The sequence below is a fragment of the Pleurodeles waltl genome, chromosome 8, assembly GCF_031143425.1.
Source record: "Pleurodeles waltl isolate 20211129_DDA chromosome 8, aPleWal1.hap1.20221129, whole genome shotgun sequence".
NCBI lineage: Eukaryota > Metazoa > Chordata > Amphibia > Caudata > Salamandridae > Pleurodeles > Pleurodeles waltl.
Window position 1 is genome coordinate 180,409,608 of NC_090447.1, and position 26,729 is coordinate 180,436,336.

General features: G+C 44.5%; 1 protein-coding gene across 1 annotated transcript in view; it reads right to left on the bottom strand.

Moving 5' to 3' along the window:
• Positions 1–4,199: 4,199 nt before the first annotated feature.
• The window catches only part of MIS18A (MIS18 kinetochore protein A), a 63,916-nt gene continuing 41,386 nt past the window's right edge, over positions 4,200–26,729 (bottom strand). The window contains exons 4-5 of the mRNA XM_069204025.1: positions 7,504–7,600; positions 4,200–5,499 (exon numbers count right to left, since the gene is read on the bottom strand). Coding sequence (XP_069060126.1) covers positions 5,437–5,499; positions 7,504–7,600 — 160 coding nt within the window. The 3' untranslated portion in view covers positions 4,200–5,436. The remainder of the gene's footprint in view (positions 5,500–7,503; positions 7,601–26,729) is intronic.

A 26,729-nucleotide genomic window follows, 5' to 3' on the forward strand; every position in this document is an offset into this window, starting at 1 on the left:
CATAGGGCGTGGGTACCAAAGAAGGTCCCTAAGGGCTGAATCATCTATTGTGCACCCTTAGGGACCCCTCACCAAGCTCATGCAGACTGCCAGTGCAGGCTGCGTGTCTTGGTGCAGTTAAAAGTGAAAACCTGCCATGGCATGCGTGCCATGCCCACCAACACTGCATGCAATATATGTACGTCACCCCTACAGCAGGCCTTGCATCCCTAAGGCAGGGTGCATTATATTACATGTGGGGACATATCTGCAAAAGCAGATATGCCCATACTATGTCTTTGTTTATTTTTAGACATAGTAAGTGATCAGGAATATATTTGTTAGAGATATCCCCAATGAGTCTGTCCAAAGATGAACAATGCATATCGACAGGAAGCATGAGGTTGGGAAATTAACAGAGGCCATCAGGCAAATGTACAATGGGAAGACATCAGGCTCCAACGCTCTCTCTCCAGAATTTTCAAATGCCTGGCAGGGCATATAGGATGCCCATATATGCATGTTTCTTGAGGAGATGATGAAAGGAATGCCGTCCTGAGACTTAAGAACCACCAATTTTGTACTTATCCATAAACAGGGCAAGCCATCAGATGCTTGTTCTTCGTATGGGCCAATATCCATGCTTAATGTTGAGGCAACAATATTGGCCAACCGCTTATACCTTGTGACAGACTAGCTAATTCACCCAGATCAAATCAAGTTTGTGCCGCACATATCCACCCATCACAACATCTGCTGACTTCAGGAAGTTATGTCACGGTTGGAGACTATTTGGGAACAGGCAGTCCTGATAGCACTTCGTGGCAAAAAACGGGGTTAGAAACCCTGGAATTACGTTATTTAACAGCACTCCTCTATAAAATGGGATTTGGTCTGGAATTTAGAGATTGGGTCCGCCTCCCTTATACTGCACCAGTGGCACATGCAAGGGTGAATGGCGTCCTCTCCGGGAAATTCCCCCTGGGTTAGGGAACAAGAAAGAGGTTGTCCTTTGTCCTCCCAGTTTTTGCTGAAAGTAGATAGTGCTACACAACTGTTACTTTGGGACAGATGATCCCCTAGAATAGCTTTGCATACACTAACAAGGGGTCTATACAAGAAGGGGTATTGGTCTTTCTGTTCTCAGACCAAAAGGAGCCATCCCTGAAGACAGATGGGCAATGACAAATAAGGGGTATTCCTAAGGGTTTATATGTGCGGAAGAGACTGGAGGGTAGGCTTTCCTCAACAGCAACAGTCAAAATATGGAAAAAGTCCACAAAGGTAGTGGGCAGGTAGGATAGGCTCAACCTTGAGACACCCTTCTGGGACTCTGCTATCCTGTGGCTTTTGACATGGCCGGGGGGATTTCAAAAGTGGCATCTGGTAGACCTCTCCAAGATTGAAGATGTAAGGGGCCAACAAGGTCTGATGTTCTTTGCACACCTTCAGATAAACTGCAAACTGTCCACCACACAAGAATTCCGCTACACCCAATTTAAACATCCCATGACCAAATGCAAGAATTATCTTGCCTAGAAGGAGGACAAGTTCCTGCTGGAATACAAAATCCTGGTGGCCCCATTACACAAACATGGGATTTCTTAAATATGGAAGAAACTAATTAACAGCAGAAGAGAACGGTTTGCTGTCCTCTGGGAATGATGGGAAAAAGGTATTAGGGTCATGGATGATGACCACTGGACAACGGCATGAAAATACCCGAGGGGGGGGGGGGGCTGTTATTAGAATAGGCATCCGGTTAGTACAACTTAAAATATTGCAGAGAACCTATTTTACCAGAACAAGATTATACAAGATTGGATGGATTGCAAATGATATACGTCTGAGGAACTGTGCCCAGGATGGTTCTCTGAGGCACACTTTGTGGGACTGAACATGTGTCAGGTTGTTGTGGGAGGGGATAGCAAGATGCTACTCAAGAGTACTGGAAACTGAAATAGAGATTACACCCTAGGTGCGTTCCTGGTGATATAGAAGTAACAGGCCTTGTGCAGGTACGATCTCCCATTCTGTAACACCGCCATGATGGTTGCAAAAAGGGATATTGTTCGCCTCTGGCATAGTGAGCTCCCATTAAGGTTGGACAGATGGACCCAGAACTTAAACTGGTGCAAGGAGGCCAAGGAATCAATTTACAAAGCAAGAGCACGTCCTTGGAAATTCAATAAGATCTTGGACTGGTGGCGAGACATTCGAGTGAGGGACTAATATTATCTAGGAACTGGGAGATACAGAGTGGGGAGAGATGAACCGATGGGAAGGGCAGATGATGGAGATGCGTATGAAAAACAATAGAAGAGTCACCTGTTTGGGACAAATTAGAGGTTACTTGTCGTCAAATTTGACATAGCCCCATCCTGCCAAGTTCTCACAACTCGTGAGGTCATGTACTTAATGTGTGCCATGATGTTTGGTTGCTTTCTCAATTTCTATATTGAACACAAACTCAATAAAAAACAAACTCCAATTTCCTACAGAAACCATATTCGCTGTCTTAGACTTCCTCGTGGAAATTTTAAGCAGGGAAGGTTTCCCACATTTTTTATTCCCTAGCAAGAGTGCAGTTCTCGGTAATGGAAAGGTTAGTGGTTCCTCCGTTCAATCAACATTGGACACATTAAGACTGCAATACATGACAGACAATGCAATGGACAGATGTAACTCTTTAACGAGTACCAAAAAATAGAAAGTGCTAACCTGGCCATTTTAGAAAAGATGCAGCTAATTCTAGTCATCAGAGAAAGATTGTGGGTATACAGAACTTCTTCCAAGTCCATAACATGTGTTTTGCCTGTTGAACTATTAAAAGCTAGGCAGCACAAGTCCTAGGTGTGTCCATGTTGGCACAAGTCCAAGAATCCTAGAGACAGTCGCAGAGTACACTTATGGACCTAGAGAAGGTACTCACTAAGATGACATCACATCAAGTAAAGTCCAAAGCCTTTTGTAGAGACACTTCTAATATTTCTGTAGGTGATTTGATTGGGAACCTGATTACCAAACATGTTGGAAAGCTAGAAGCCAGCATGTCAGCCCCATAAAAGTGGTCAGTCAATAAGGGGAGTATCATTACACAGGACGCTAAGATTTGGAATGTGGGAAGTGTCCAAGTGTGACAGATTAGGGTGCCCTTACACTCGATGCTGTACATGAAAGCTAGCACTAATGACATGGTCTGTTCCTGTGACATATCTGCCACACATACCTTGCCAGGAGGGAGGGGGGGGGGTCTATTTCCAGTCCGCTTCCAGGGGTGGTCCTACACCTCATGATCCTGTAGGTCCACATGAATCCGTCATTTGCAGAGTGTGTAAAGAACTATCCCATGTACAGTACTTTATCTTTAAAAAAACATATAAGATGCCTTTTCCGGAACTATGCTGTTAAGAAGGTAGATGTTTTGTTATCTTGTCCTGTCTTTCCCATTGTTCCTCCCTTCATTTTTTTTTTTTTGGCGGGCCGAGGACTGGGTGGTGGGCGCGCAACATTCCACTGTCAAAGTTAGCAATCAGTGTGATGCCAATCTCCTTTTCGCTGTTCAATAAATTAATGACATTTTATCGCCTGGTATACTCACTCTACCATAGCTAGTAAGTAAGTAATGAATCCCTACAATAAAGACCTAAACCAAGAGTTTGGGGAGAAGCGGAAGGATATCAACTAAAAACAGACTATTTAAATAATCAAAAAGAGAATTTTGATCCCAATGAGATATTCTCACAGGGCTGCAGACAATTGACAATGAATAATGTAAATATGTCGAACACTTTTTAGTTATATTCACAGCTCTACCAACACGCACAAGGATGGTTTCTAAAAGAAGTAGATTTGTGATCAATTTTAATAACTGAGCTTTCATTCAAACATATACAGGTTCAAAAACACACCTTGTTAAAAACGTGGAAACAGGTTTGAAACCATAAAGTGGCAAAGCTCCTATACAGCGAACGTGGCTTTAAAAATACATGTGAAAATAAAGTCTTCAACGCTGATTTTGAAAACTTACAAAGGCACTTTATAGATCAGTCGAGGCACTACACAACATAAATGAAAGAGAAGGCAGTATTTAAGCACAAGAAACAGGTTTACTTTTTTCTCGAAGTGAACATTAACAGCAACGAACAGTTCTCATGCTTTCTCTAAATATTAGTTGCCTCAAAAATACGAAGGCAAGAAAAAGTATGATCTAACTAAAAAAAAGTTCAACGCTTTTATTAAAGAATTGAAAACAATGTATTCAACATTCTAATGCAATTTTCTTACAAACTTCATGGCATTTTTGACATATTTACAGTCTAAACAAGTTTATTAGTTCACGGATATAGCGATCCAAAGGAGGGCATGAAACAAGTGCACCGTATTTACACACACATCCATAAACTGAGCATTTACAAATGTACAATATTTCAGAAAGAAATGTAGCAGATTTGCAAGAAAAGATCTACCAAGTCTGGATTGGACAAGCATCTGGGTTCGGCAAAGCAACAAGTCCTGTAACGAAACTTCTTTTTCTAAACAGTACATTGTGATCTTGCAAGTAAATGCACATGTAATTCCTTATGCTAACCTGATCGATGCACACAGACTTTACTCCCATCTCAGTCAGAGTGTTCTCTCATTTCACTAACCTTTTTATAAAGAGATGAGCGACTGCAAGAAATAAAATTACCACATGGATTTTTAAAAAAAGACAACAAAAAACATGAATTACTAAAATGTGGGCAACAGAGGCGTAATCCTGAATTATTTTACAATGGTGTAACACTGCACAGAGTCCTGGCCCAGACAATACCCGAATGATTAAGCCAATGTCAGTCACCATCTGAAGCACGATAGTACTATTGTCACCAATGCGGGCCATCATCCCTGGTCATTTATATGAGTGAATGAATAAGTAGGCAAAACGTTGCAGAAAACAGAAAAAAGGGTTTCAAAGGCTGTATATGCGGATAGCGATTAGAGCGAAGAATGTGGGCAGGTGTATAAAATGTTTCAAAAAATTAAATATGAAAAAGATAATTTGCTGATGTACGGTCTCATCGGTTTTACGAAGATGTCTTAATTGACAAACAAGGGAGTAAAAGGTAATATCTCATCTGCAGTGACGGGAAACTGGGATGAAGATTCCAGCACGGACAGCGGTCGCCATAAGTAACACTCAGTGAACTTTCATGTCCTTATTTAATGAAGAAAAATGCAAAGCAAAGTTCAACATCCTAAAAAGAAAACAACCTGTTGTTTCCAGCTGGATGAAGTCAATTTGGCTTTGTGCCTTTTCCTCAATCTTTGAAACGTTTCTACTACCACTGACCCCATGGCAAGAAGTCTGTAAGGCTGGATGCGACGTCAACAGCGCCGGGTCATTACGAAGACAACTTTTCTCTTAGGCTGGCAGCGTCTTCTGAACTACTGGGCTTCTCAGCTCAGTCTCTGTTATGACATTTGAGCTTGAAGCGCGGAAATCTGGTCCTGCAACACTTTCAGCACTGTATTTGCCTATGGGAAAATGTAAATAGATACAGTAATTCTTCTTGCAGCAAGACAAATGTCAGTTTACGATGTCCCAACGCGAACTATTCCACTTATGAAGAGTAGATGCAAACACGGCCCTTTCACATTCTGCATTCCCCCCTGGAGCAGCCAACAAGCCGCCCGCCACACCTTTTCCTGATTCTAAATGTACCATCTTCCCTAACCAACCCCTAGACATCAGACTGCAATGTGAGAGCCGAAGACCCCCCCCCAAACTGTCCAACGCTACTTGACCAAGCTTGTCCTTGCGTGGCCTTCTGAAAGCTCCACTCTGAAGGAGGTAAAGGAAACTGGGCACTGTCTCGGGACTGGAAAAGAGAAATATTGATTATACTTTGAGAAGGTCTGGGGGATAATTTTGCTGTCGGAACTGCTGGGCTGAGGCTACACCTCTTCCTATTTCTACAGGATGACTCTCCAACTGTGCAAGCTGTGTTCTGGAAATGCCCTCCCACATCAAGCACCATATCAGCTTCTGTACTTGGGGCATAGGTGCCACAGCATCTGCTACCGCCTTCTCAGCGCCTCCATGACTGAAAATGCAGCTCCATTTCTGTCTCGGCCATGAAGATCATGCCAAAATCCCCACTGGACAGTAGACATGGGTGCTATCATCTCACACAAAGACTTTCAACCAAAAGCAGAGGTGTGTAAATTGTGGTGTTCTGTCTAGTCATGGCCAAGCCATACACCTCCCTGCCGATCAGATCCTATTCCTTTATGAGAGTGAATTACTTCAGAGGTGTTATGCAACAATTACACACAGTAATATTAGTATGTGAGGCTGTTAAAAAATAATGTCTGGAATGTGTGCACGCAGAAACCCATTCCACACGGCCACAAACATGTAAGTGTCAAATTCTGAATGCGCCATGCATCTCAAGGGCCAACACTAGGACCAGCAGAATGCAGCATTCACACAAACGGGTTCACTCGGAGGATTGGGGTAAGTCGGCCTAGCAATAAATGTACTTTTTTTTTTTCTTTTTTTAACGCTTTTCAACAAAATGAATTTTGTTTGAGTTTGTTGGAGTATGAAGTTGTTTTGTTTACATATGCTAGATTTTGAAGCAACGTTGAACCATCCTTTTGACAAGCACTGAACTTTACTTGTGGATTAAATAGTAAAAGGTATTTGTTATGTTAGATCAAAAGGGCCAATTAGCCTTGCAGTGACAATGGTCGATTGCTTGCTGTGGCCACATCACAGATGTCCGTCGTAACCGTGAACATGAGTGAGTCCTCTTGGCATCATTAGCTAGTGGTGTAGCAGTTAGTTACTCCTTGAAACAGGAGAGTTGCCTTTAAGAGGGACTCTGTGGGCCGAATAACCCTGCACGAGATCCAGTGTTGGTCGCCTCATCCCGCTGGCAGGGTGCTAACCCGCATCATATTTGTAAACCGCAACTAAAGAACGCGCACTCAACGTATGGTGGAGGGACGCGCAGTTTATGGAGTGTTAAAACCCAAGTAAACTACCGTAGGGTTTTCCAGCTAAAGGCACAGCAACACCACACCTCATGTGACACACCATCTTCCCACTCAGGAAATAAAAAGACCCAGGTTACCTCATTAAGGTTTCACCACTTCTGGTTCCTTTTAGTCAAATAAATAACTATAACCTGTGGAGGACCGGGGAGTAACCCAACTAGGTTCACAGAATAAACTGCACTGTCGAATGGAATCCGATGGATAAGCATTTTCTATGGTCAGCTAATGCCCAAATCCTTGTCATACAGTTTGTATCTCTAATTTATGCTAAAAATGACGACCACTGCAAGCATGTCCCCAAAATAGAGTGCTCTAAAGCAGAGCCTAGGCTGAACAAAGGCTACTTGTTTTACCTTTGTGCCCAGAGGTAGCTGTTAACAGCTGATTCCTGAAGGCGAACAAAAGAGCAGACTAGCATGCCATTTTTGTTATTCAAGGTTATAAAGAATATCGCAGAAGTCAAAACATTAACTTTACCCTCTCCAGCTCCTCTTCCAAGTCCGAGCGCTTCTCCAAGGTTAGAGGTTCGTCCTTCTCGGGTACTTCTTGCAAGGTTGTGGAGCCTATAATGTAACTACAAAGCAAACACACTAAAGTCAATGCCCCAGAAATCCAAATATTAATGCGAAATACCCACTTTATGACATGGAAACGATCAGGAAGAATAAACCTTCGCTGGCACCGACAACAACGTGGCACATAGTAAAGTCATTAGTGTACATGTTGCCTATAAAACATTTATTTATTTGCAAGAAATATCGAGTACAGAGGAAAGACTGGCATGGGCAAAAGATCAACCTATTACTTTATCCTGCCTTTAATCTCAGACACCCCACCTTCGAAATGGGGTGCTGGATGGACACAATTGTGTGTCCACACATTTCTGTGAACGAGTTGTGAGTACCACTGAATGTACCAATGCACTGCTGTCAGTGGTTGATTCCACTGGGCATTTGTTTCTGCATTTGCCACATGTTTCAACATGTGTCGTAGAGAACCTGCCATTATTGAAAAAACACACACTTCATGTTCATAAAGAAAACTTTCTAACTGGGAACTGGTAAAAGTCCACAGTGTGCAGCTGTCATTCCAAGGAATTATGGTTCAAGTGTGCTAATGTATGTCAATAGGTATTTTGAGCAGGTTGCACACAACGCTTAAAACTCGTTCAATGAAATAATTCCTGAGCAAGAGACCAACTTCAGTCTAAATGAACCTATCTTGGATGCAAGTTATCATTCTTTCCGGCCATACTCTTTCAGCCCCTGTGGTGTACATAACTTCTGGATTCATCGCGCTCATAAATGTTTTCATTTATAAATCTTATCACCTAAACAGATCCTTATTGTGCCCCAAATGCATTCCAAACAAGAGCTGTTGGAGACCCTCTCAAGATTTCAGTGCCAAATGTCGAAAAAAACATTAAACTGCAAATTGGCACTTGTCTGAAAGTGTGGCCACTTCAATTTTTTTTATGGTTTATATTTTTCAATTCGGCTCAGGGAGAAAAACAGATATTTATATAAATACGATTATATAGTTAGTAGGGTAGAGGGCCCCCCCCGTAGTGGGGGGGCGCGGCCCGTTAGGGGACGGGGCCTCCGAGGCCCTGGGGCACACCCCTCCCTTTCCTCCCTGCCGGGGGTGCAGGGGTCGGCCGGCCGGATTTCCACCCTGACGACTTCCGACGCCTCGCGAGGCGTTGGGGCGGAAGTCATGCCCCCCGGGGTGGAAGTCATGCCCCGGGGGGCATGACTTCCGCTCCGACGCCTCGCGAGGCGTTGGGGCGGAAGTCATGCCCCGGGGGGCATGTCGTGGGGCCGACGTTGGCCGCCCGCCGGTTCCAGCCGCCACGCACTGGTGGGGGCTATTTAAAGGCCCCCCCCAAAGAAGGTTAAACCTTCTTTACTTGTGTGAGGCGGCGGCACCTGACGTGCGGCCCGCTTTTGTCCCACCCATCCTCTCCTTTATGTTAGTAGTTTGGAAGGAAGTTGGGAAATTGAGATAAAAAAATGTGACTAGAAACAATAGGAGGGGGTCCCCAAGGTGGGGCCCCCAGGAGGACATCTGGGATAGGATCCTGAAGTTCTGAGCCAACCAGCGGATGTACACACCAGATCAGGGGGTGAGAGACCTCAGATCGCTGGGGGAGAACATGGGGCTCCAGCTCTTGGCTCCCCCCATTACACCCCAGAGCTGATTGGTGTTTGGAGGGGGGGCGGAACCCTAAACTGGAGGACAAGATACCGGGTAGTTAGGGTAACCGTCCCTCCTACGGATACAGGTGAGACACGGGTCACCTGTGTGGTCCAATATGGTGGTTCAGGACAGGAAGGGATCCTGTCACACTGGTTATGGTCACAAGTAATTTCTCAGTAACATGTAAATAAAAATGTTTTCTTTATTGACTAACCTTGTTATACTTGCTATTTGATCTTTGGCTTGTTGAAGTTATGAGGTATTTTATATGATGACTTTTTGAAAATAAAAGATACTTCTTCCAACGAACAAACCTTGTCGTCTCGTGCATTCCTGGTGGGGGGAGTGTGGGCCGTCTGGAGGCCTCCGGATCCTAATAGTTTAAATGTCAAACCTCAAAATTCTAGAGCTCTCATTCAGGCGGCAAAAACTACAACCCAGGTCTTACTGTAAATCATAACTAAATGACGCACCATTAGCTTTATATTTTGTAAAGCAAATGATTAAGCATCAAAGTGCATCAGTGATTGTGCAAATTCTAAAATAATCTATCTCCTGTTCACCAAAACATTACAACCTGTCCCCAAATTCCCTATTACCAAATGCAAATTACTTGCAAATCGCCCCAACCCGCAGTTTTTCTTTTTAAATTACCATACCTGCTCAATATGATAAACTCTTTTAATAATTCACCAGTTGTAGGAAGTTGGCTCTGTATGCACTATTTCAAAGTAAGGAATAGTATGCACAGAGTCCAAGGGTTCCCCTTAGAGGTAAGATAGTGGCAAAAAGAGATAATACTAATGCTCTATTTTGTGGTAGTGTGGTCGAGCAGTAGGCTTATCAAAGGAATAGTGTTAAGCATTTGTTGTACACACACAGGCAATAAATGAGGAACACACACGCAAAGACAATTCCAGGCCAATAGGTTTTTGTATAGAAAAATATATTTTCTTAGTTTATTTTAAGAACCACAGGTTCAAGATTTACATGTAATACTTCAAATGAAAGGTATTGCAGGTAGGTACTTTAGGAACTTTGAATTAGCAAAATAGCATATACAGTTTTCACATAAATCACATATAGCTATTTTAAAACTAGACACTTAGTGCAATTTTCACAGTTCCTGGGGGGAGTAAGAGTTTGTTAGTTTTTGCAGGTAAGTAAACCACCCACGGGGTTCAAGTTTGGGTCCAAGGTAGCCCACCGTTGGGGGTTCAGAGCAACCCCAAAGTTACCACACCAGCAGCTCAGGGCCGGTCAGGTGCAGAGGTCAAGGTGGTGCCCAAAACGCATAGGCTTCAATGGAGAAGGGGGTGCCCCGGTTCCAGTCTGCCAGCAGGTAAGTACCCGCGTCTTCGGAGGGCAGACCAGGGGGGTTTTGTAGGGCACCGGGGGGGGACACAAGACCACACAGAAAGTACACCCTCAGCAGCACGGGGGCGGCCGGGTGCAGTGTGCAAACACGCGTCAGGTTTGTAATTGAAATCAATGGGAGACCAAGGGGTCTCTTCAGCGATGCAGGCAGGCAAGCCTCGGGGTAGCCACCACCTGGGCAAGGGAGAAGGCCTCCTGGGGGTCACTCCTGCACTGGAGTTCAGATCCTTCAGGTCCTGGGGGCTGCGGGTGCAGAGTCTTTACCAGGCGTCGGGATCTGAGAAGCAGGCAGTCGCGGTCAGGGGGTACCTCGGGATTCCCTCTGCAGGCGTCGCTGTGGGGGTTCGGGGGGGGGGGGGGGGGCAACTCTGGCTACTGACAGTCTCGCAGTCGCCGGGGAGTCCTCCCTGAAGTGGTTGTTCTCCACAAGTCGAGCCGGGGGCGTCGGGTGCAGAGTGTCAAGTCTCACGCTTCCGGCGGGAAACGCAAGTTGTTTCAAAGTTGCTGCTTTGTTTCAAAGTTGCAGTCTTTGGTGAACAGGGCCGCTGTCCTCGGGAGTTCTTGGTCCTTCTAGAGCAGGGCAGTCCTCTGGGGATTCAGAGGTCGCTGGTCCCTGGGGAAAGCGTTGCTGGAGCAATGTCTTTAGAAGTGGGGAGACAGGCCGGTAGAGCTGGGGCCAAAGCAGTTGGTGTCTCCGTCTTCTCTGCAGGGTTTTTCAGCTTAGCAGTCCTCTTCTTCTTATGTTGCAGGAATTTGAGTTCCTAGGTTCTGGGGAGCCCTTAAAAACTAAATTTAAGGGCGTGTTTAGGTCTGGGGGGTTAGTAGCCAATGGCTACTAGCCCTGAGGGTGGGTACACCCTCTTTGTGCCTCCTCCCAAGGGGAGGGGGGCACATTCCTATCCCTAATAGGGGAATCCTCCATCTGCAAGATGGAGGAATTCTAAAAGTCAGCGTCACCTCAGCTCAGGACACCTTGGGGGCTGTCCTGACTGGCCAGTGACGACTCCTTGTTTTTCTCATTATCTCCTCCGGCCTTGCTGCCAAAAGTGGGGCCGTGGCCGGAGGGGGCAGGCAACTCCACTAGCTGGAGTGCCCTGTGATGCTGTAACAAAGGGGGTGAGCCTTTGAGGCTCACCACCAAGTGTTACAGATCCTGCAGGGGGAGGTGTGAAGCACCTCCACCCAGTACAGGCTTTGTTACTAGCCATAGAGTGACAAAGGTACTCTCCCCATGTGGCCAGCAACATGTCTGGTGTGTGGCAGGCTGCTAGAACTAGTCAGCCTACACGGATAGTCGGTTAAGGTTTCAGGGGCACCTCTAAGGTGCCCTCTGGGGTGTATGTTGCAATAAAATGTACACTGGCATCAGTGTGCATTTATTGTGCTGAGAAGTTTGATACCAAACTTCACAGTTTTCAGCGTAGCCATTATGGTGCTGTGGAGTTCGTGCATGACAGACTCCCAGACCATATATTCTTATGGCTACCCTGCACTTACAATGTCTAAGGTTTTGCTCAGAGACTGTAGGGGCATAGTGCTCATGCACTTATGCCCTCACCTATGGTATAGTGCACCCTGCCTTAGGGCTGTAAGGCCTGCTAGAGGGGTGACTTATCTATACTGCATAGGCAGTGTGAGGTTGGCATGGCACCCTGAGGGGAGTGCCATGTTGACTTAGTCGTTTTGTCCTCACTAGCACACACAAGCTGGTAGCAGTGTGTCTGTGCTGAGTGAGGAGTCCCCAGGGTGGCATAAGATATACTGCAGCCCTTAGAGACCTTCCCTGGCATCAGGGCCCTTGGTACCAGGGGTACCAGTTACAAGGGACCTACCTGGATGCCAGGGTGTGCCAGTTGTGGAAACAAAAGTACAGGTTAGGGAAAGAACACTGGTGCTGGGGCCTGGTTAGCAGGCCTCAGCACACTTTCAAATCAAAACTTAGCATCAGCAAAGGCAAAAGGTCCGGGGGTAACCATGCCAAGGAGGCATTTCCTTACACCAGTTCTCTCTTTTCAACTTTTCATTTCACTAGATCCGTGGGGTTTACAGACTTTCCATTTCTTAGCCAGTATTTTACTATCCACTAGGGCCCCTAAATAGATTATATTATTTTTATGATTTTAGCTGAATCTGCAATTAGAAAGGGGACATGTTACAGAGCCCTTTTATCCATAAACAAATGTTTTCTTTTCTGGGAAAGACAGTGCACTCTGGATTCTGAACCACAAATCCTGGAGTCCAGAACATTCAATAAACTCATGTTCCCACAACCCAGATTCAGTTTTGAAAAGAGGATATTTATGGTCAGCCACTGAGAACCCCGACCGAATCTTAACTGGTATGTAATATAGTGTAAAATACAACATGTATTGAATATTATCACTACGGACGATTTTCAAACAAGGTTCTTTCTGGTGGGGGAGGGGAGGCGAAAAACAGCCAGTGATTTAATACCAATCGCTGGGTCGCCCAGAAATACTTCTGTATAGCCCTCCAGGATATCCTATCAAATATCCCCTTATAGGTTTAACCCACAATATTAGTGGGGCTTTCCCATGCCAAAGTAATGACTGGAGAACCCCTGCTAAATGCAGGAAAAAGGTCTGTGGTACCCACAGTAGAATACCCTACAATATTGATAGGTACATTGGCAAGGGCAATTCAAGTCCTTCCTAGTAAAGACAGCAGCAATTTTCGCCGGGGCGCCCACAGCCCTAAAACACTTTACTGCCACTTGTAAGTTACTGTAGCATTCCTTGGTGTCCCTTGCAACTACTCTCCCAAGTATCGAAATCCGGATGCAGTTACCTGCAATGGATGTTGGAAGTCAGCCCTCAGAGTCCAGGGTTCAAGGGGTGCAGGATTAACTTTGGCTAGTTAACTCGGAACCCAGAGTATTTACCACATATGTGGGGAATACTTTAAATAACCCATTGATGGTTTCAGGGTCAGCTAACAAGAGCAATGTATCATCAGCATAAAGCAAAACATCTAGAATACTAAGCACCCTCCCATTTTAGACCCCTAATTAAGGCCTCTGTTCTCATCTAGAATAACACGCTTGTGCAAAGTAATGGGTCTTGCATTTGTTGAGTTACAGCGATTGGTGTTATAAATTCATAACTGGTCTTTCCTTGCCACATAAATTGGACAACCCTCCCTCATAATTTGGTCTTTTCCTGCCACATTATTCCAGTGTCCCTGCATTTAACTAAAACACTTCCATTTACCTTATTCCTCTATTTGCAGTTAAACACGTTGCCATTCAGCATCCTAATTTAAATATGCCATGGTAATTCCAATAGAATACCACTTTCACCACCTCACCATCAGAGTTGCTGGCTGGCTAACATATTTCTCAAAACAAGACAGCCACAGAGGAGTAACACGAGAAATAAACCAGAAAGGTCACCCAAACATATCAAGAGTGTTCATACAGTCATAGTGTAATGCAGATATCAAGTTGGCCTGAATCATGGTCACAGCTGCAATAAGGAGAGATTAATAAAACACATCCAATTATCATATAAACCCAATAAAAACCTTTGTCAGAAATAAACATTTGGCATTAGACTGTAATGCTCAGAACAGCCTCTAGAGGACATCATAGTTAAAATAACATTTGTAAGAAACATGGTCATGTTACCATATAGTTAGCACCTAGAGGTCATAACTACATGAAAGGAAAATGACTGAAAGTACTGCAGTATAACCATATATTTAGACCCTAGAGGGCATAGTGCATAACATTTTCAGGACTAGCAGGCCTACTGCAATGATATTACAAACAAGACCCTTAAAACACAAACTACTCTCAGCTGTGAAAGAAAAGTTCCAACCATGACAAAGGTTAGAAATACACTGATTGGAGGGAGGGGTTATGGACACAGAGATGATCTAGACAGAAAGAGTAGGTCATGGTGAACGTTTTGAAGGTGGTCCCATTGTCCTAGGGCCACCACAGGCTAAGTGACGAACAAAACGTTTTGTAAAAGAATGCACTGCAAAGCATTATGGGACGACCAAGTGCCGCAAATATTGTAGTATGTTGACTGCAATACTCAGAACAGCCCTTAGAGGACACCACACAAAAATATGTTTTATAAGAAACATGGTAATGTAAACATATAATTAGCCCCTAGAGGGCATAAGCATGTGAAAACAGAATGGCACAAAATAATGTAGTGCAACAATATATTTAGACCCTCGAGGGTGTAATGCCTCACACATTTTCAGGCCTAGCAGACTTACTGCAATAGTAAAACAAACGATCCAGCCATAACAGAAAAAAAAAAACTGAATGGTGAGAGGGGTTATTATTTTGGGGTCCCGAATAACCTAGTGTGGAGGCCTAAAGATTACCTTAGCAGAACGAGTGTGTCATGCTGAACGTTTTGGTGGTGGTTCCACTGTCCTAGGACCACCACAGGCTGAGTTATGAGCAAATATTTTTGAAAAAGAATGCTTGCAATGCATTGTGGGGCAACTTGTCATGAGTGCAGTGAATATTGTAGTATTGGCTTTCCCGCTGTGCTGGGAGAGCCGCCTTGAGGATTTCTTTGTTTTCTAGTAAAGCATTTGATGGAGTTTGAGCTCTTGGCACTGTGAGCGCCAAGGCTGCCATGTAACACAAAGGGGAGAGAGAAGAAAAAAGAGTTCACCCACACTGAAGTATATCAGCAATCGTCCAATAATCCATGTACAGGGTCAGTCTGCAAGAGAGTAACAAAACCTCCCCAAGGCAGGACAAACGTAAAGCAAATACCAAGGACATCAAGGGATTTTTGAAAGGCAAGCAAACAAATGAATAAATGAATTTAAGGGACATGAGTGGGTAAAAGCCCACAATACTTACAACAGGTCAAGACACTAGCGCGCTTGACCTAAAATGGTTCCACTATAGGGGAAATAGAAGAGGGAAATGAGTATCCATGCCAGGTCCGCTGATTGAGTGCGAATGTTGTCAACATCGCTCTGCTGACTCTGAAGCATGTCCCTGGTTGACACACAAACTAATTAAACCAAGTGTATAACAAGCATTGCAAAGCCAATAGATCGTACCTTTGCAATCTATTTGGCAAAGCCTTTGGGCGATGCTGTACAGCCAAAAAAAGGCACAATGATGTAGTGGCAACTAAAAGCAACATGGAGCGTGGGTGAGGGAGTGAGTTTGGCGGGAGAGAGAAGCAGACAAGAGCGCTTGCAACACGAGGGAGACTGCAACCCAGAGGGCAGGTACTGGGTGGGGGTACAAGAACATGAGTGAGAGAGCTGGAAAAAACATGCACTCTCAGAGTGGTTACGTAAAAAGAAAAAAATTGTTTCCTAAAAGTGAGAAATGAAAGGATAGAAGAAGCCAGCCGCTCAGAGAGGTGGTAAAGAGGGACAAACAAAAGTTGGAGAAGCTGGTACAAGGAAAACGTTTGACTGTGAAGCAAGCAAACAAGAGTGACAATAAAACCTGGCAATTGTAAGAAGTGGGCAAGCAGTAAGTCCTTATAAGTTTTGATAAGCTCACAATAGGCCCTTTACTTGAGATGTCTAGTAAGCTCGACCGAAAAAGGGTGCCAAAGGCGATCTGCCTGAGGACCCCAAAAAGCAAGCATTGGGAAGCCTAACAGGTCTCGACTGTGGGACCTATTGGCTTTGCAAATTGTTTTTAGCCATGAGGAAGAGAGGTCCCAGTACTGTGGAGTATGGCTAAAGAAAAGAAAAAAAAAAGAAGAAAAAAAAAAAGACAGCAGCCTGCATCATTTTGTAGGCATGCACCAAATGCATGCAAGCCCCTAAAAATTGACGCAAGTACTTTTTTTGTGTTTAGATACCAATCCAACTTGGAAAAGAAAAGGTACAAAAACATGCACAAGAAGGTTGTTTTGAAAGCAGGTGGGAGTAAACAAACAACCAAGGGGCTGTAGGCAACCAGAGGAGGGTAGGGGGGGTGGAAGCAACATGGAGGGGAAGAGAAGCAACGGGCGAAAGCAAAATGAGGTGTGTGGGGGAGAAGCACACATGCAAGCTGGCAAAGAGGGGCTGTGGAGGGGGAATACAAGGGTGGGATGAAGCACCACCAGGCAGGAGAGGAATGGTGCAGGGGGGGGGGGGGAGCAGCAAGAAGACAGGGTGAGCAGAGGCAACATGTGGGAGAACAATGTGAAGCGGGCAGGGGAGAAGCACATGGGTGAGAAAGAAACAGGGGGAAGTGCACAAGCTTGACTACAATATGGATGGGTGAGTGGAGAAGGACACACATGACAGAGCAACGACTATGGAGAGAGAAGTAGTTGAGGGAGATATCTGTAAAATCATGCACACATGGAGTGCTTAACCAAAAGTGATGGTAGAAAGGCAATGCTTTATGCAAGGGACAAATACAAGATTGACAAGCTGACATACCAATAAGAAGGAGGGAAATGAGTGACTGGAAAGCTAACAAACGGCAAGGAATTTGCGGGATCAAAGCCCCCTTGTGTCTTTGGAAGGCTCACAATATGTGTCACAAAAGACATTGCATGCGCTGTCTAGTAGACGTGACCTATGAAGCACATTCTACAGAATAATTTGCTTTTCTTATGATGAGCTACAAAAGCACAGCTGGTTCATCATTACCCTATGCCATAAAAAAACTGAACCGAACCTGATGTAAAGTCTGTCAGCAAGTATGTTTGCTAGAATTTGTACCAATATTTAATGAGATCAGCCTGGTGCAGTCATCTGGTGACTCCAGTTCCCTTGTCAATGTTATTGTGGCTAACTGTAGGTCAGGGGAGGGTGGCACCCATGCTCCTGGCCATGGAATACACTGCTGATATATCAGTGGTTTCATTACCCAACAAAGATCAGAATAACTCTGCTGGAATCGTATTAGGGCAGGAAATCTTTCCATCCTCTAGCGGCAACATTGTTGTATCCACCACCTGAACTTTGAGGTCCCGGGATAGCTCGACCCTTTTGTTAAACTCAAAGTTGGCACTGGGAGGTTTGCATAAAAAATTTCACTTCCCTGGTAATGTGGGCGAGCAGGAACCTGTATAGACCTTTATACTGAGTGTCCAAATGCCTGCAACTGCTTTGTTACCAGATATAGGTAAACTATTTACATCTTTGATCTTGTGGTCCCACCTCGACTCCTCGTCTTTTTTTTTTTTTTTTTTTGAGCCAGGCTAGCAATTTGGTCATAAAGATTCAACTTCTTGACATTGTTTTTAGCCAGCGCTGTACTCTATCCATATACCATGTAAACATCAAACACCTAACAGCCCCAGGCCCAATATGTGTTCATTAGAAGGTATTCTTTATTAGGTCTGAGGGGCTGTTCAGAAAGGTAAATTTACATATGTATATGTACTCTTAGTCTTCGTAGAAAATGTACTACTTTTGGCTTTTCACCATTTCAGAGTGTAAATTTACTACAAAGAAGCTTATTCACAAACTGCATTTTGGTAGTATGTTTAGTAGTGCTACAATAGTAGAGCTCACATACTACAAAATGGTATTCACAAACCTTCATATGGAGGGCCTCACCTCACCTAACTTATTTGCAGAGATCTCTGCTCCAACTGTGGAGATCTGGCACACAATTGTACATGTTTTTGTAGTAAATAGGAAAGGGACAGAGGAAGAGGCTGGAAAATGGGGAATTAATAGGACTAAATAGGTGGAGTTTAGGAAAGAGTAAGGATGGGTTTTGGGAGGATGAAGGAGTGGACTAGAGAGGGACACGAAGTCACCCACGAAAGAGCAAAGCCATTTCTATTCACAAACCACCCTTCTAAAACAACTAGAGCTAAAAAAAAAAAAAAAAAAAAAAAAGTCCTAAACCAGTGGTAACAGTACTCCAGCTCAGACATGGAGTAAGTCCAGCACCACACATGGCCAACCTCTGCTACTGCAACACCCACTCATAGAATATAATGGAGACAGATGCCTAAAATAAGACTCCATAGGAAATAACACTCAAATAATGTATTTCAAGATTTAAAAAATACAAGTGAATTTAATTTATGGATAAAAATTATATATAAATACAAAATAAATCCTTGCAACTTGTGTTTAAAATGTATGTAACTGTCTTAAATATTAAATTCATTTAAATGTATGGAATAGATAACCTACAGTAATTTTTACTACAGAATAAATAGAAACATTTTACTTTTGGTGGAATTTGTTTCTCTGCAAATAAGATAGGCCTCCATATGAAGGTTTATGAATATCATTTTGTAGTATATTGTAGTACTATTAAATGCTCTACAAAATGCAGTTTGTGAATATATGATTTTTTCTCCAACCTTCTGTCTCAGGCCTTTTTAAGATTGATTACTGTCGAAATGACCACCCCTTCAGTGTAATTCCTTGTATGTTTCTCACAGTATTATGTGTGAGTCAACTTACCCTATATTATTTTTAAATAAGGGTTATGCTCCCAGGCATTCAGTTTTAACACCTCTGCTGTATTACATTATGCCCAAACCAACATGCCTTATGGTAAACCCCACATGATTGAGTTTCTGAAAAAACGCACTGCGGCCGATCAGTTTGACTGGTCAATGGGAAATCTTCTCATCAATGGGCAGTCCCAACCATCGGCCTCTGAGATCTATGGGCCTTGGGTATTTCCTGTAGTAAGGCTGACTGCCTCAGGGATGGCACTGGGGCCCAAGGTCTCGCAGCTCTTCCACTACTTCGCACGGGCCAGAGGTTGCGAGAGTCAGCAACACAGAGCCTCCATTTTGATAGAGCACTGCGGCATCTTCCGCTCTGGTGTGTGGCGGCATCCTCCATTCTGCTCTGCAAGGTTTTTTGCAGCAAGTGTCATGCGCACAAATGAAGGTGAGAGATGCAACAGTTGTAAACAGAGCACAGACCAAAACGAGATAGGTCAGGGGGACACAGAATAAGGCATGAGCAAGTTATTTCTACTTCATGAATTCCAGGAAGTTATAAATGAAATCACTGCAGTAAAAAAACAAACTCCTGAGTGACATGAAAGAGATCCACAGGGATGTGTTGGAGCTAGGCGACCTTGGTCAACTCACTAGACACCAACACAGATGAAAAAGTGTGAGTGCCTGCAGGTTGACATAATTTTCCACAAGGAACACCATAGCATTCTAAAAAGCAAAGGCAACGACCTGGAAAACCACATTCAGGGACAACAATGTCGGCATGTGAGGCATCAATGGTGTGATAAACCACAGCAACATCCTCAAATATGTCTCAAGACTGACTAAATCCTGGAGTAGGTCTGTGAGGAACCAATTCGCATAGAGCTTGCAGAGGGCCCGATTGACCCAAATAAAAGTCTTACCCAAAGTACCGGTGCAGAGCAATCTTTTCTCTGATGAACAGCTAATCATGTCCAAAGCATGACAGGGGGGCTGGATTTCATACAAAGGGCCCCAACTATAACTCTTTCAAAACCTACTATTGGAGACGCTGATGAAGCAAAAGTTATTTAAACCAACGTTTTGCGCTTCAAAAGCATCAAATACAGATGGGGCACCCCTTCAAACTACTCTTCCAGGGGAACAGGGACAGACAGTATCCTCGCAGAAAGAAGCACACACATTGCTGAAACTATGTCTTTAGGAAGCATCCAAAGGTATCTGAAACCCAGAGAGGGTGATACCCTTGGCTAGATGGAATTGGCACAGTTTCTCTCAATGCAAAAGCATTAATTGCCCAAAACCCACAGAAATTAATACAGCAAGCAGAGTACTGCAGCATCTATGACAAACTACAGAAGTACAAACCAATGCTTAGCCACCTACATGTAGGTCCTAAAGAATAAGCTATGTTGATCTGAAGAGGAAGAGCGGAGAGCTTTCTGGGACACAGTAAAATCACTGAGAGTAAATGGTGATGGGATAGGGCACAGTTTGACATGTTTCATGCTTGAATATTTATCGGGCTCGGTTTGACATATTTTGCCGCTTTAATATTTTGTGCGAAAAGAGAAATAATAACTTACCTGATAAGAGAATGTTGATGGTTTGTTACTTAACTACACCTAAGGTGGAAACAATCTAATGACTTATAGAGTTTACTTTTAATTTTAATATCTTTCATAACTTCAGACCTGTTTATTCTTGGGTGGGTGAGAGGACAGGGAAGCTGGATGACTACACACCAACAGTTGTTTTGATGCCCATCAACCTTCTGAACCATCACACTTCAGAAAACAATCACCAATACAGCCAGCATGAGAATCCATCAAAGGAGTATGTCCAAAGGATAACATACCATTACAGAACATCTCATATAAAGGATGTGGCCTTAATAATCTAGTTAAATGGTTAAGCACATCTCTCACACAATACCATGCTTCAGCAAGGCAGAAATCTGCTGGAGTTTCAATACTACTGAAGGGCAAACAAGGTTTTGAGCAGGGGGATGGGGGGTGAATGAAGAGGCATAAAGGGGGAAGTTTATGGTTAATAGTGAACGAGACATGGAATGACAACCTAATAGCATTGGTCTCCATTTATGCATCTAATCAGGGGCAAGATGAATTTTTGAGGTGATCTGTGCTAGAGATAGCTGTCTTAACTACAATGCCTTTGGTGGTTGGTTGAAATATTAATTTAGTGATACATGCGAGCTACAACCATTTAAAACAAAGGCCTAGAATATAATGGAATTTAGATTTTGGCGGACAGGATATCTATCACCATTTTGACAGAGTAACTTCATAACCAAATTCTAAATCAGGCCCAGTGTTTGGGCTGAAATTTTGTGGATGGGTTTTGGCCAACTACCTTGCACCACTGGCAAGAGAGAGTGAATGGGTAGCAATCACAAAAGGTTTGGTTTTAGAAAAGAACTAGTTTTTTTTCCAACATTTATTTATTGGTATTTCAGAAATCATAGCAGTAAACTTCTATTCTGACATACGTTTGACACGTCAGTGGTATGGCAGTCATCAATCACATAATATATAGATCTTCAAAAAGCATCTCTTGCGGGTACTGTCCATTGTAGCTCTCTTTGCAAACCAATGCACTTATGTGGTACTAAAGGGTCACGGGTGTAAGCACATCTACAGGATGAGTAAATGCCATCTAATAAAGTATATACATTAAAAAAAATAAAGAAAATAAAGAAAAACAACCAACTTCGTAACAGTCAACTGAAAGTGTAATAATGTCCTAATGTGCCATCAGTCCCTGGGGGTGGAAGATCAGGCACAAAGGAGGGTCTTGTGTGCAGGGTCCACGATCTGGGGCAGGGGGAGGTGCAGGGGAGAGCCCCAGCTGAATGGTGGAGAAAAACACTGCTACACTGAGCTCTGAGTCTGCCTGCTCTCATTGCAACTATGCCCCGTCAATTTATTTTGCATGGTGTGGTTGTGACCCAGGATCCAAGAACTTTGGATCGCAGCGGTAGTGGAACTGACGGACGTTTTGGGATGGGAGGTGGAGCTTTAACCTGTGATGCTCTTGCTCGGGGTCCTGGAGGGCTCTGGAGGCTTGGGGGCAGACCGGGCGTTCCTGGGTACTGCTCTCATGGTGACTAAGTGAGACATAGCTTCCAGCTGAAAAAACCCTGCCTTTCCCACCATGTCGCAGAGGAGGCAGGGGGTCGACTGATGCGCACAGCAAGAGCGGCCTTTGTACGAAGCCAGAGGTTGTCCCTTGAAACATGGTTGAGTGGGGGGGGGGGGGAGTGAAGTGGTTAGGACAGTTGGACTGAGCCTGTGAGCCACTGTATTTTCACCACTATCTGTATTCTGACTACCTACTATGCCTATTGTTGTATTATTTGAGTGTCATGATGTGCACATCTGTGTAACAAAAATAATAAAAATTGTTCAACAAAACAAAAACAAAAAAATTGTGAAAGCTGGAGAGGAAGAGGTGCAGAGCATCATCTCTTTGCACTTGCCTAAACTCTAGAGAATTACTGAGTTGACCACACCAAAAGGGGTATCAACCCAGATAAATGTCCAGAGACCATAATGTAAAGTCGACCATCTCAGGCATTTTACCCATTGTACTTGATTAGGGTAAAACAATATCCCATTTGATGTTGGCTGCCAAAACATAAGTTTATTGGGGAAAAACACAAACACCAACATACTAGCTGTGGGCACTAATAGGCCATGTGAAAGTAAAGTACACTAGGAGTGGAGATAATCTTTAAAAAAAATATGGGATCTAGTCTATCTCAACTGGGACTTTAGAGGATTCATTTGTCCTGCAACACAGAGTGCTGAGTCTACGAAATGAGGAAAGCTACCTAAGCTGCACTGATTGGGGTGGCGTGGGGGGATGCCATTACAACAGAAGCATTGCATGAGCGGACTTTCAAGACGTGAATACACAGGGGTGAGCAGGGGGATGGGGGACAAGATAGTAATTAAATAGGCTGGGGGAATGTTGTTTATTTGCGTTGTATTCGATTTTCCTCAATAAAAACAACTGAAACCTAAAACAAATTTCAATAGTACTTAGGCAGGTAAAGTTGCTTTATAGTTTTGCATTTCATGAGATAAAACATAGAATATTGTGACAAGGATGTAAACTGAGAAGGAACACATATGGATATTGTATACCGAGGTAAAGGCCATGCCTTAATTGATACAAGTTACCATGTGATATACTTTTTTTTTTTTGAAACCATGTTATTCAAGTTACTTATGTTTCACAGCAATTCCATATACAAACACCAAACACATGAAGATGGAGACTTCCATTATATAATAGATAGTACACCAATCCTGAAGGACAGTCCCCAAGTGTGGAAAACTTTTTGGAAAGGCTGTCTGTAGTAAAGTGCCCCTTTTTTACATGGTCACCCCCAGTTTTAGCCCTGGTATATGATGCACCTTTGACTAAATGTGCACTGGGTTCCTGCTAACCAGGTCCCCTGTGCCAGATCTCTTTCCCTAAAACCGTTCAACTGTTCCCCAATAGGCAATACTTTGGCACCCCTGTAAGTCCCTGGTAAATGGTACCCCTGGTCCCTAGAGCATGGGTAGCAAAGAGGGTCCCCCAAGGGCTGTGGCATGTATTGTGCCACCCTCGAGGACCCCTCAGCTAGCACATGCAGACTGCCACTGCAGGCTGTGTGTCTTGGTGCAGCAAAAGTGAAAACGTGACATGGCACACAGACTGTATGCCATGCCCTTTCACACTGCATGCAATATATGTAAATCACCCCTACAGCCCTAAGACAGGGTGCATTATATTACATGTGAGGATTTATTTGCAAAAGCAGATATGACCCTGCTGTGTCTTTGTCGATTCTTAGACATAGTAAGTGAACAAGGAAGCCATTTTAAGTACGTGTGCTGGACACTGGTCAAAACGAGTTCCCCAGCTACATGATGGCTTCACTGAAAATAGGGACGTTTGGTATCAAAACATCTCTGGTTGAAAAACCCTCACTGATGGAGTGATCAATACATGCACCCAGAGGGCACCTTAAAGGTGCCTCCTGAAAACCTAACATTTATCCCTGTGCTGGCTGGCTAGTTTCAATTAGCCTGTCACTAACAGACAGGTTTCTGACCTCCAAGGGTGACAACCTTTGCGGTCAGGAACAAAGCCTGCTCTGGGAAGTCTCAAAATCTGTCCCAAATCTGCAAATCTGTATTCCAAGACAAGGGGCTTCAAAGAAGCCCACTGCTTTTGTTCTGCAGAACTGACCCTCTTCAAAGGAAGATGCCACCCCCTCCCCACCCCAGGGCCCATCTGGCACCTGGACAGGCAGGAAAAGGAGGCGCGTTGCATTTCCAGGCTGGACACATGCCTAGGATGACTAACCTGAAGTGAACACAGCCTCAGGAATTCCACCATCTTGTGTTTGGTGGACTTAGGAATTCTAGGAAAAGGTTATGTCCCCTTCTCACAGGAAGTGGCCATATAGGGGGGGGTGTAGTGACCCCAGGGGTAAGTAGCCCACTGGCTACTACTTCACCCTCCACTAGTGCCCCTAAATTCAATATATATGGTATCCCCTGGCATCAGAAAATCAGATCCTGCTGACCTCAAGGAGGGCACTCCACAGACACAAAAGGCAAGAACTGAAGACCAGTGACTGACTGCCAACACTGCCAGCCTGCCTGCAATCTTCAACCATTATGACACAGATGCCTTGCCCTCCCACTGCTGAAACTTACCAAAGCCCAGGAAGACTGCCAGCCTTTGTCCCAGCACAAGGGAGCTCCCGTGGAGTAGTGGAGCTGCTTCCCTGCATCTTGCAGGCACCCAAGAAACACTGAAGAAGACTCCGGACCACCAAAACCCGACACCGGCAACACCACTGCACTGTGCCCCCTAGCCTGACTTGAGATGTGCCAACAGTGCCAGCGTAGTCCCCGGCCTCTCCAGAGACAAAGTCCATCATGGGTTTCACTGATGCCTGCAGCCCCTATGTGCAGGCCCTCTCTCTACTACAACCTTCTCCGGTGATGGAAACCTGACGGTCCACTGCAACTCTGCACCTGGAACGAGTAGAGGGCCACTGGTGTCCCTATGTCCCAGAGCCTCATGAGACATGAGCCCACTTGTTGGTTCAGTCAGACTGGACCCCCCCCCCCCCCCCCCACCCCCCCTCCAGTCTATGCCTGCAACCTCTTTCTGCAGCCCCCCCCCATCCCCTCCAACGCAACCACCTCTGGTGGCAGAAACCAGACGGTTGCTTGCATCTCTGAACCCAGCCATGCCGGACCAAGAAGAGGAGGTCCACTGGTGCCCCTAGGCCCCGAGCTTCGCAAGGCTTGAATCCCCCCCTTGCTGGTTCAACCAGGCTGGCACCCCCCATGGCTCCCCCTCCCCCGGTGACTGCCTGCAGTGCCTTTGACCGATCCACTCTGATCCACTATGGGGCACCCAACGCTGAACTCCACCTCTATACCCACCTGCCTGAGTGACCCTTTGATGTGGCCTAGGACCCTGCCTCATACTTACCTTAAGATTGGTTGTGTGAGTCACTGCTGAGTACCTGTTTGCAGTATTTGTTTTTCCTCCATAGGATACCATTGCAACCTCAGAAAATTGCACTGTCGATTTTTCAAAACTGTGATAATTTTTACTGCAAAACATACTTACCTGATCATATTGGTTCTGGGTCCGAAACATATATAAAGACACCTGTTATTTTTATAAATTGGTGTAGATCTCCTCATTGAGTTGTATTGACTGTTTGCCTATAGTAAATGTCTAACACTCCTCTCTGATAAGCCTAAGGGTGCCTGACCACACTACTCCCTAAAAGAGCACCTTACGATTGCTAGAGGAAGCCCATGTCCACTCATACGGGAACATCTGGCCTCCTTGCACAGTATATTTATTTTGGTATACTGTATAAAAAGCCATGTTCCTACAGATATCTCAAGCATTACAGTACAGCAGCCAGTTATAGGGCTACAGCATGAGGCTGTAGGGCGTGGGGGGCGGGTGCTGGTGGGTGGAGAGTTATAGCATCACTGACATCACACAACAAATGCTTTGACAGGAAGGCGACGATGTGGTGGTATTGTAAATTCAAGCAAAAGGAATGATGGGGTCACACTGGGTGAACTAAAAATACTTACATGGAATGTCAACAGCCAGAGAAGCAAGCTGAAATGAGGAATTGTGAACGTATTCTTTTTGACGCACAACCCTGGCAGCTTCTTGCTCCAGGAGACCCACTTGGTGGGTACTAGGTGTGGTTTTCTTGGAAGGGTGAAATACAAGAATCTGGTCCACTCTGAGTTCACAAATGGCTCACAGGAAGCCAGCATCCTTGTACAGGGAGCTCTCACACTAATGGTGACTCTGGTATCAGTTGATCCAGAGGGTTACTAGGCAGACTCCTACCTCATTTTGGTATACTATACTAAAGAGCCAGCTTCCTACACTGCTGGACCATTGTGCGTATCGAACAAAATCTTTTTGTTTCAAGAAAAAGAAACAACAAAACAAAAAGAACTGAAGCGACACAGCCCATAAATACCTAATCAGTCTACTTCCACAGATTCTGCTTGTTTCGCCTCCTCCTCACGCCCATAATGAATGTTACCAATTGCCAGTTTTGGTTAACCATCATTTCAAACATGTTTCAGCCCTTTCCCAAAGCTACACACATAGATTTCTTCCATTAACTTGCTTAGGAGAGGAAATTATCCAGGTATGTCCCTT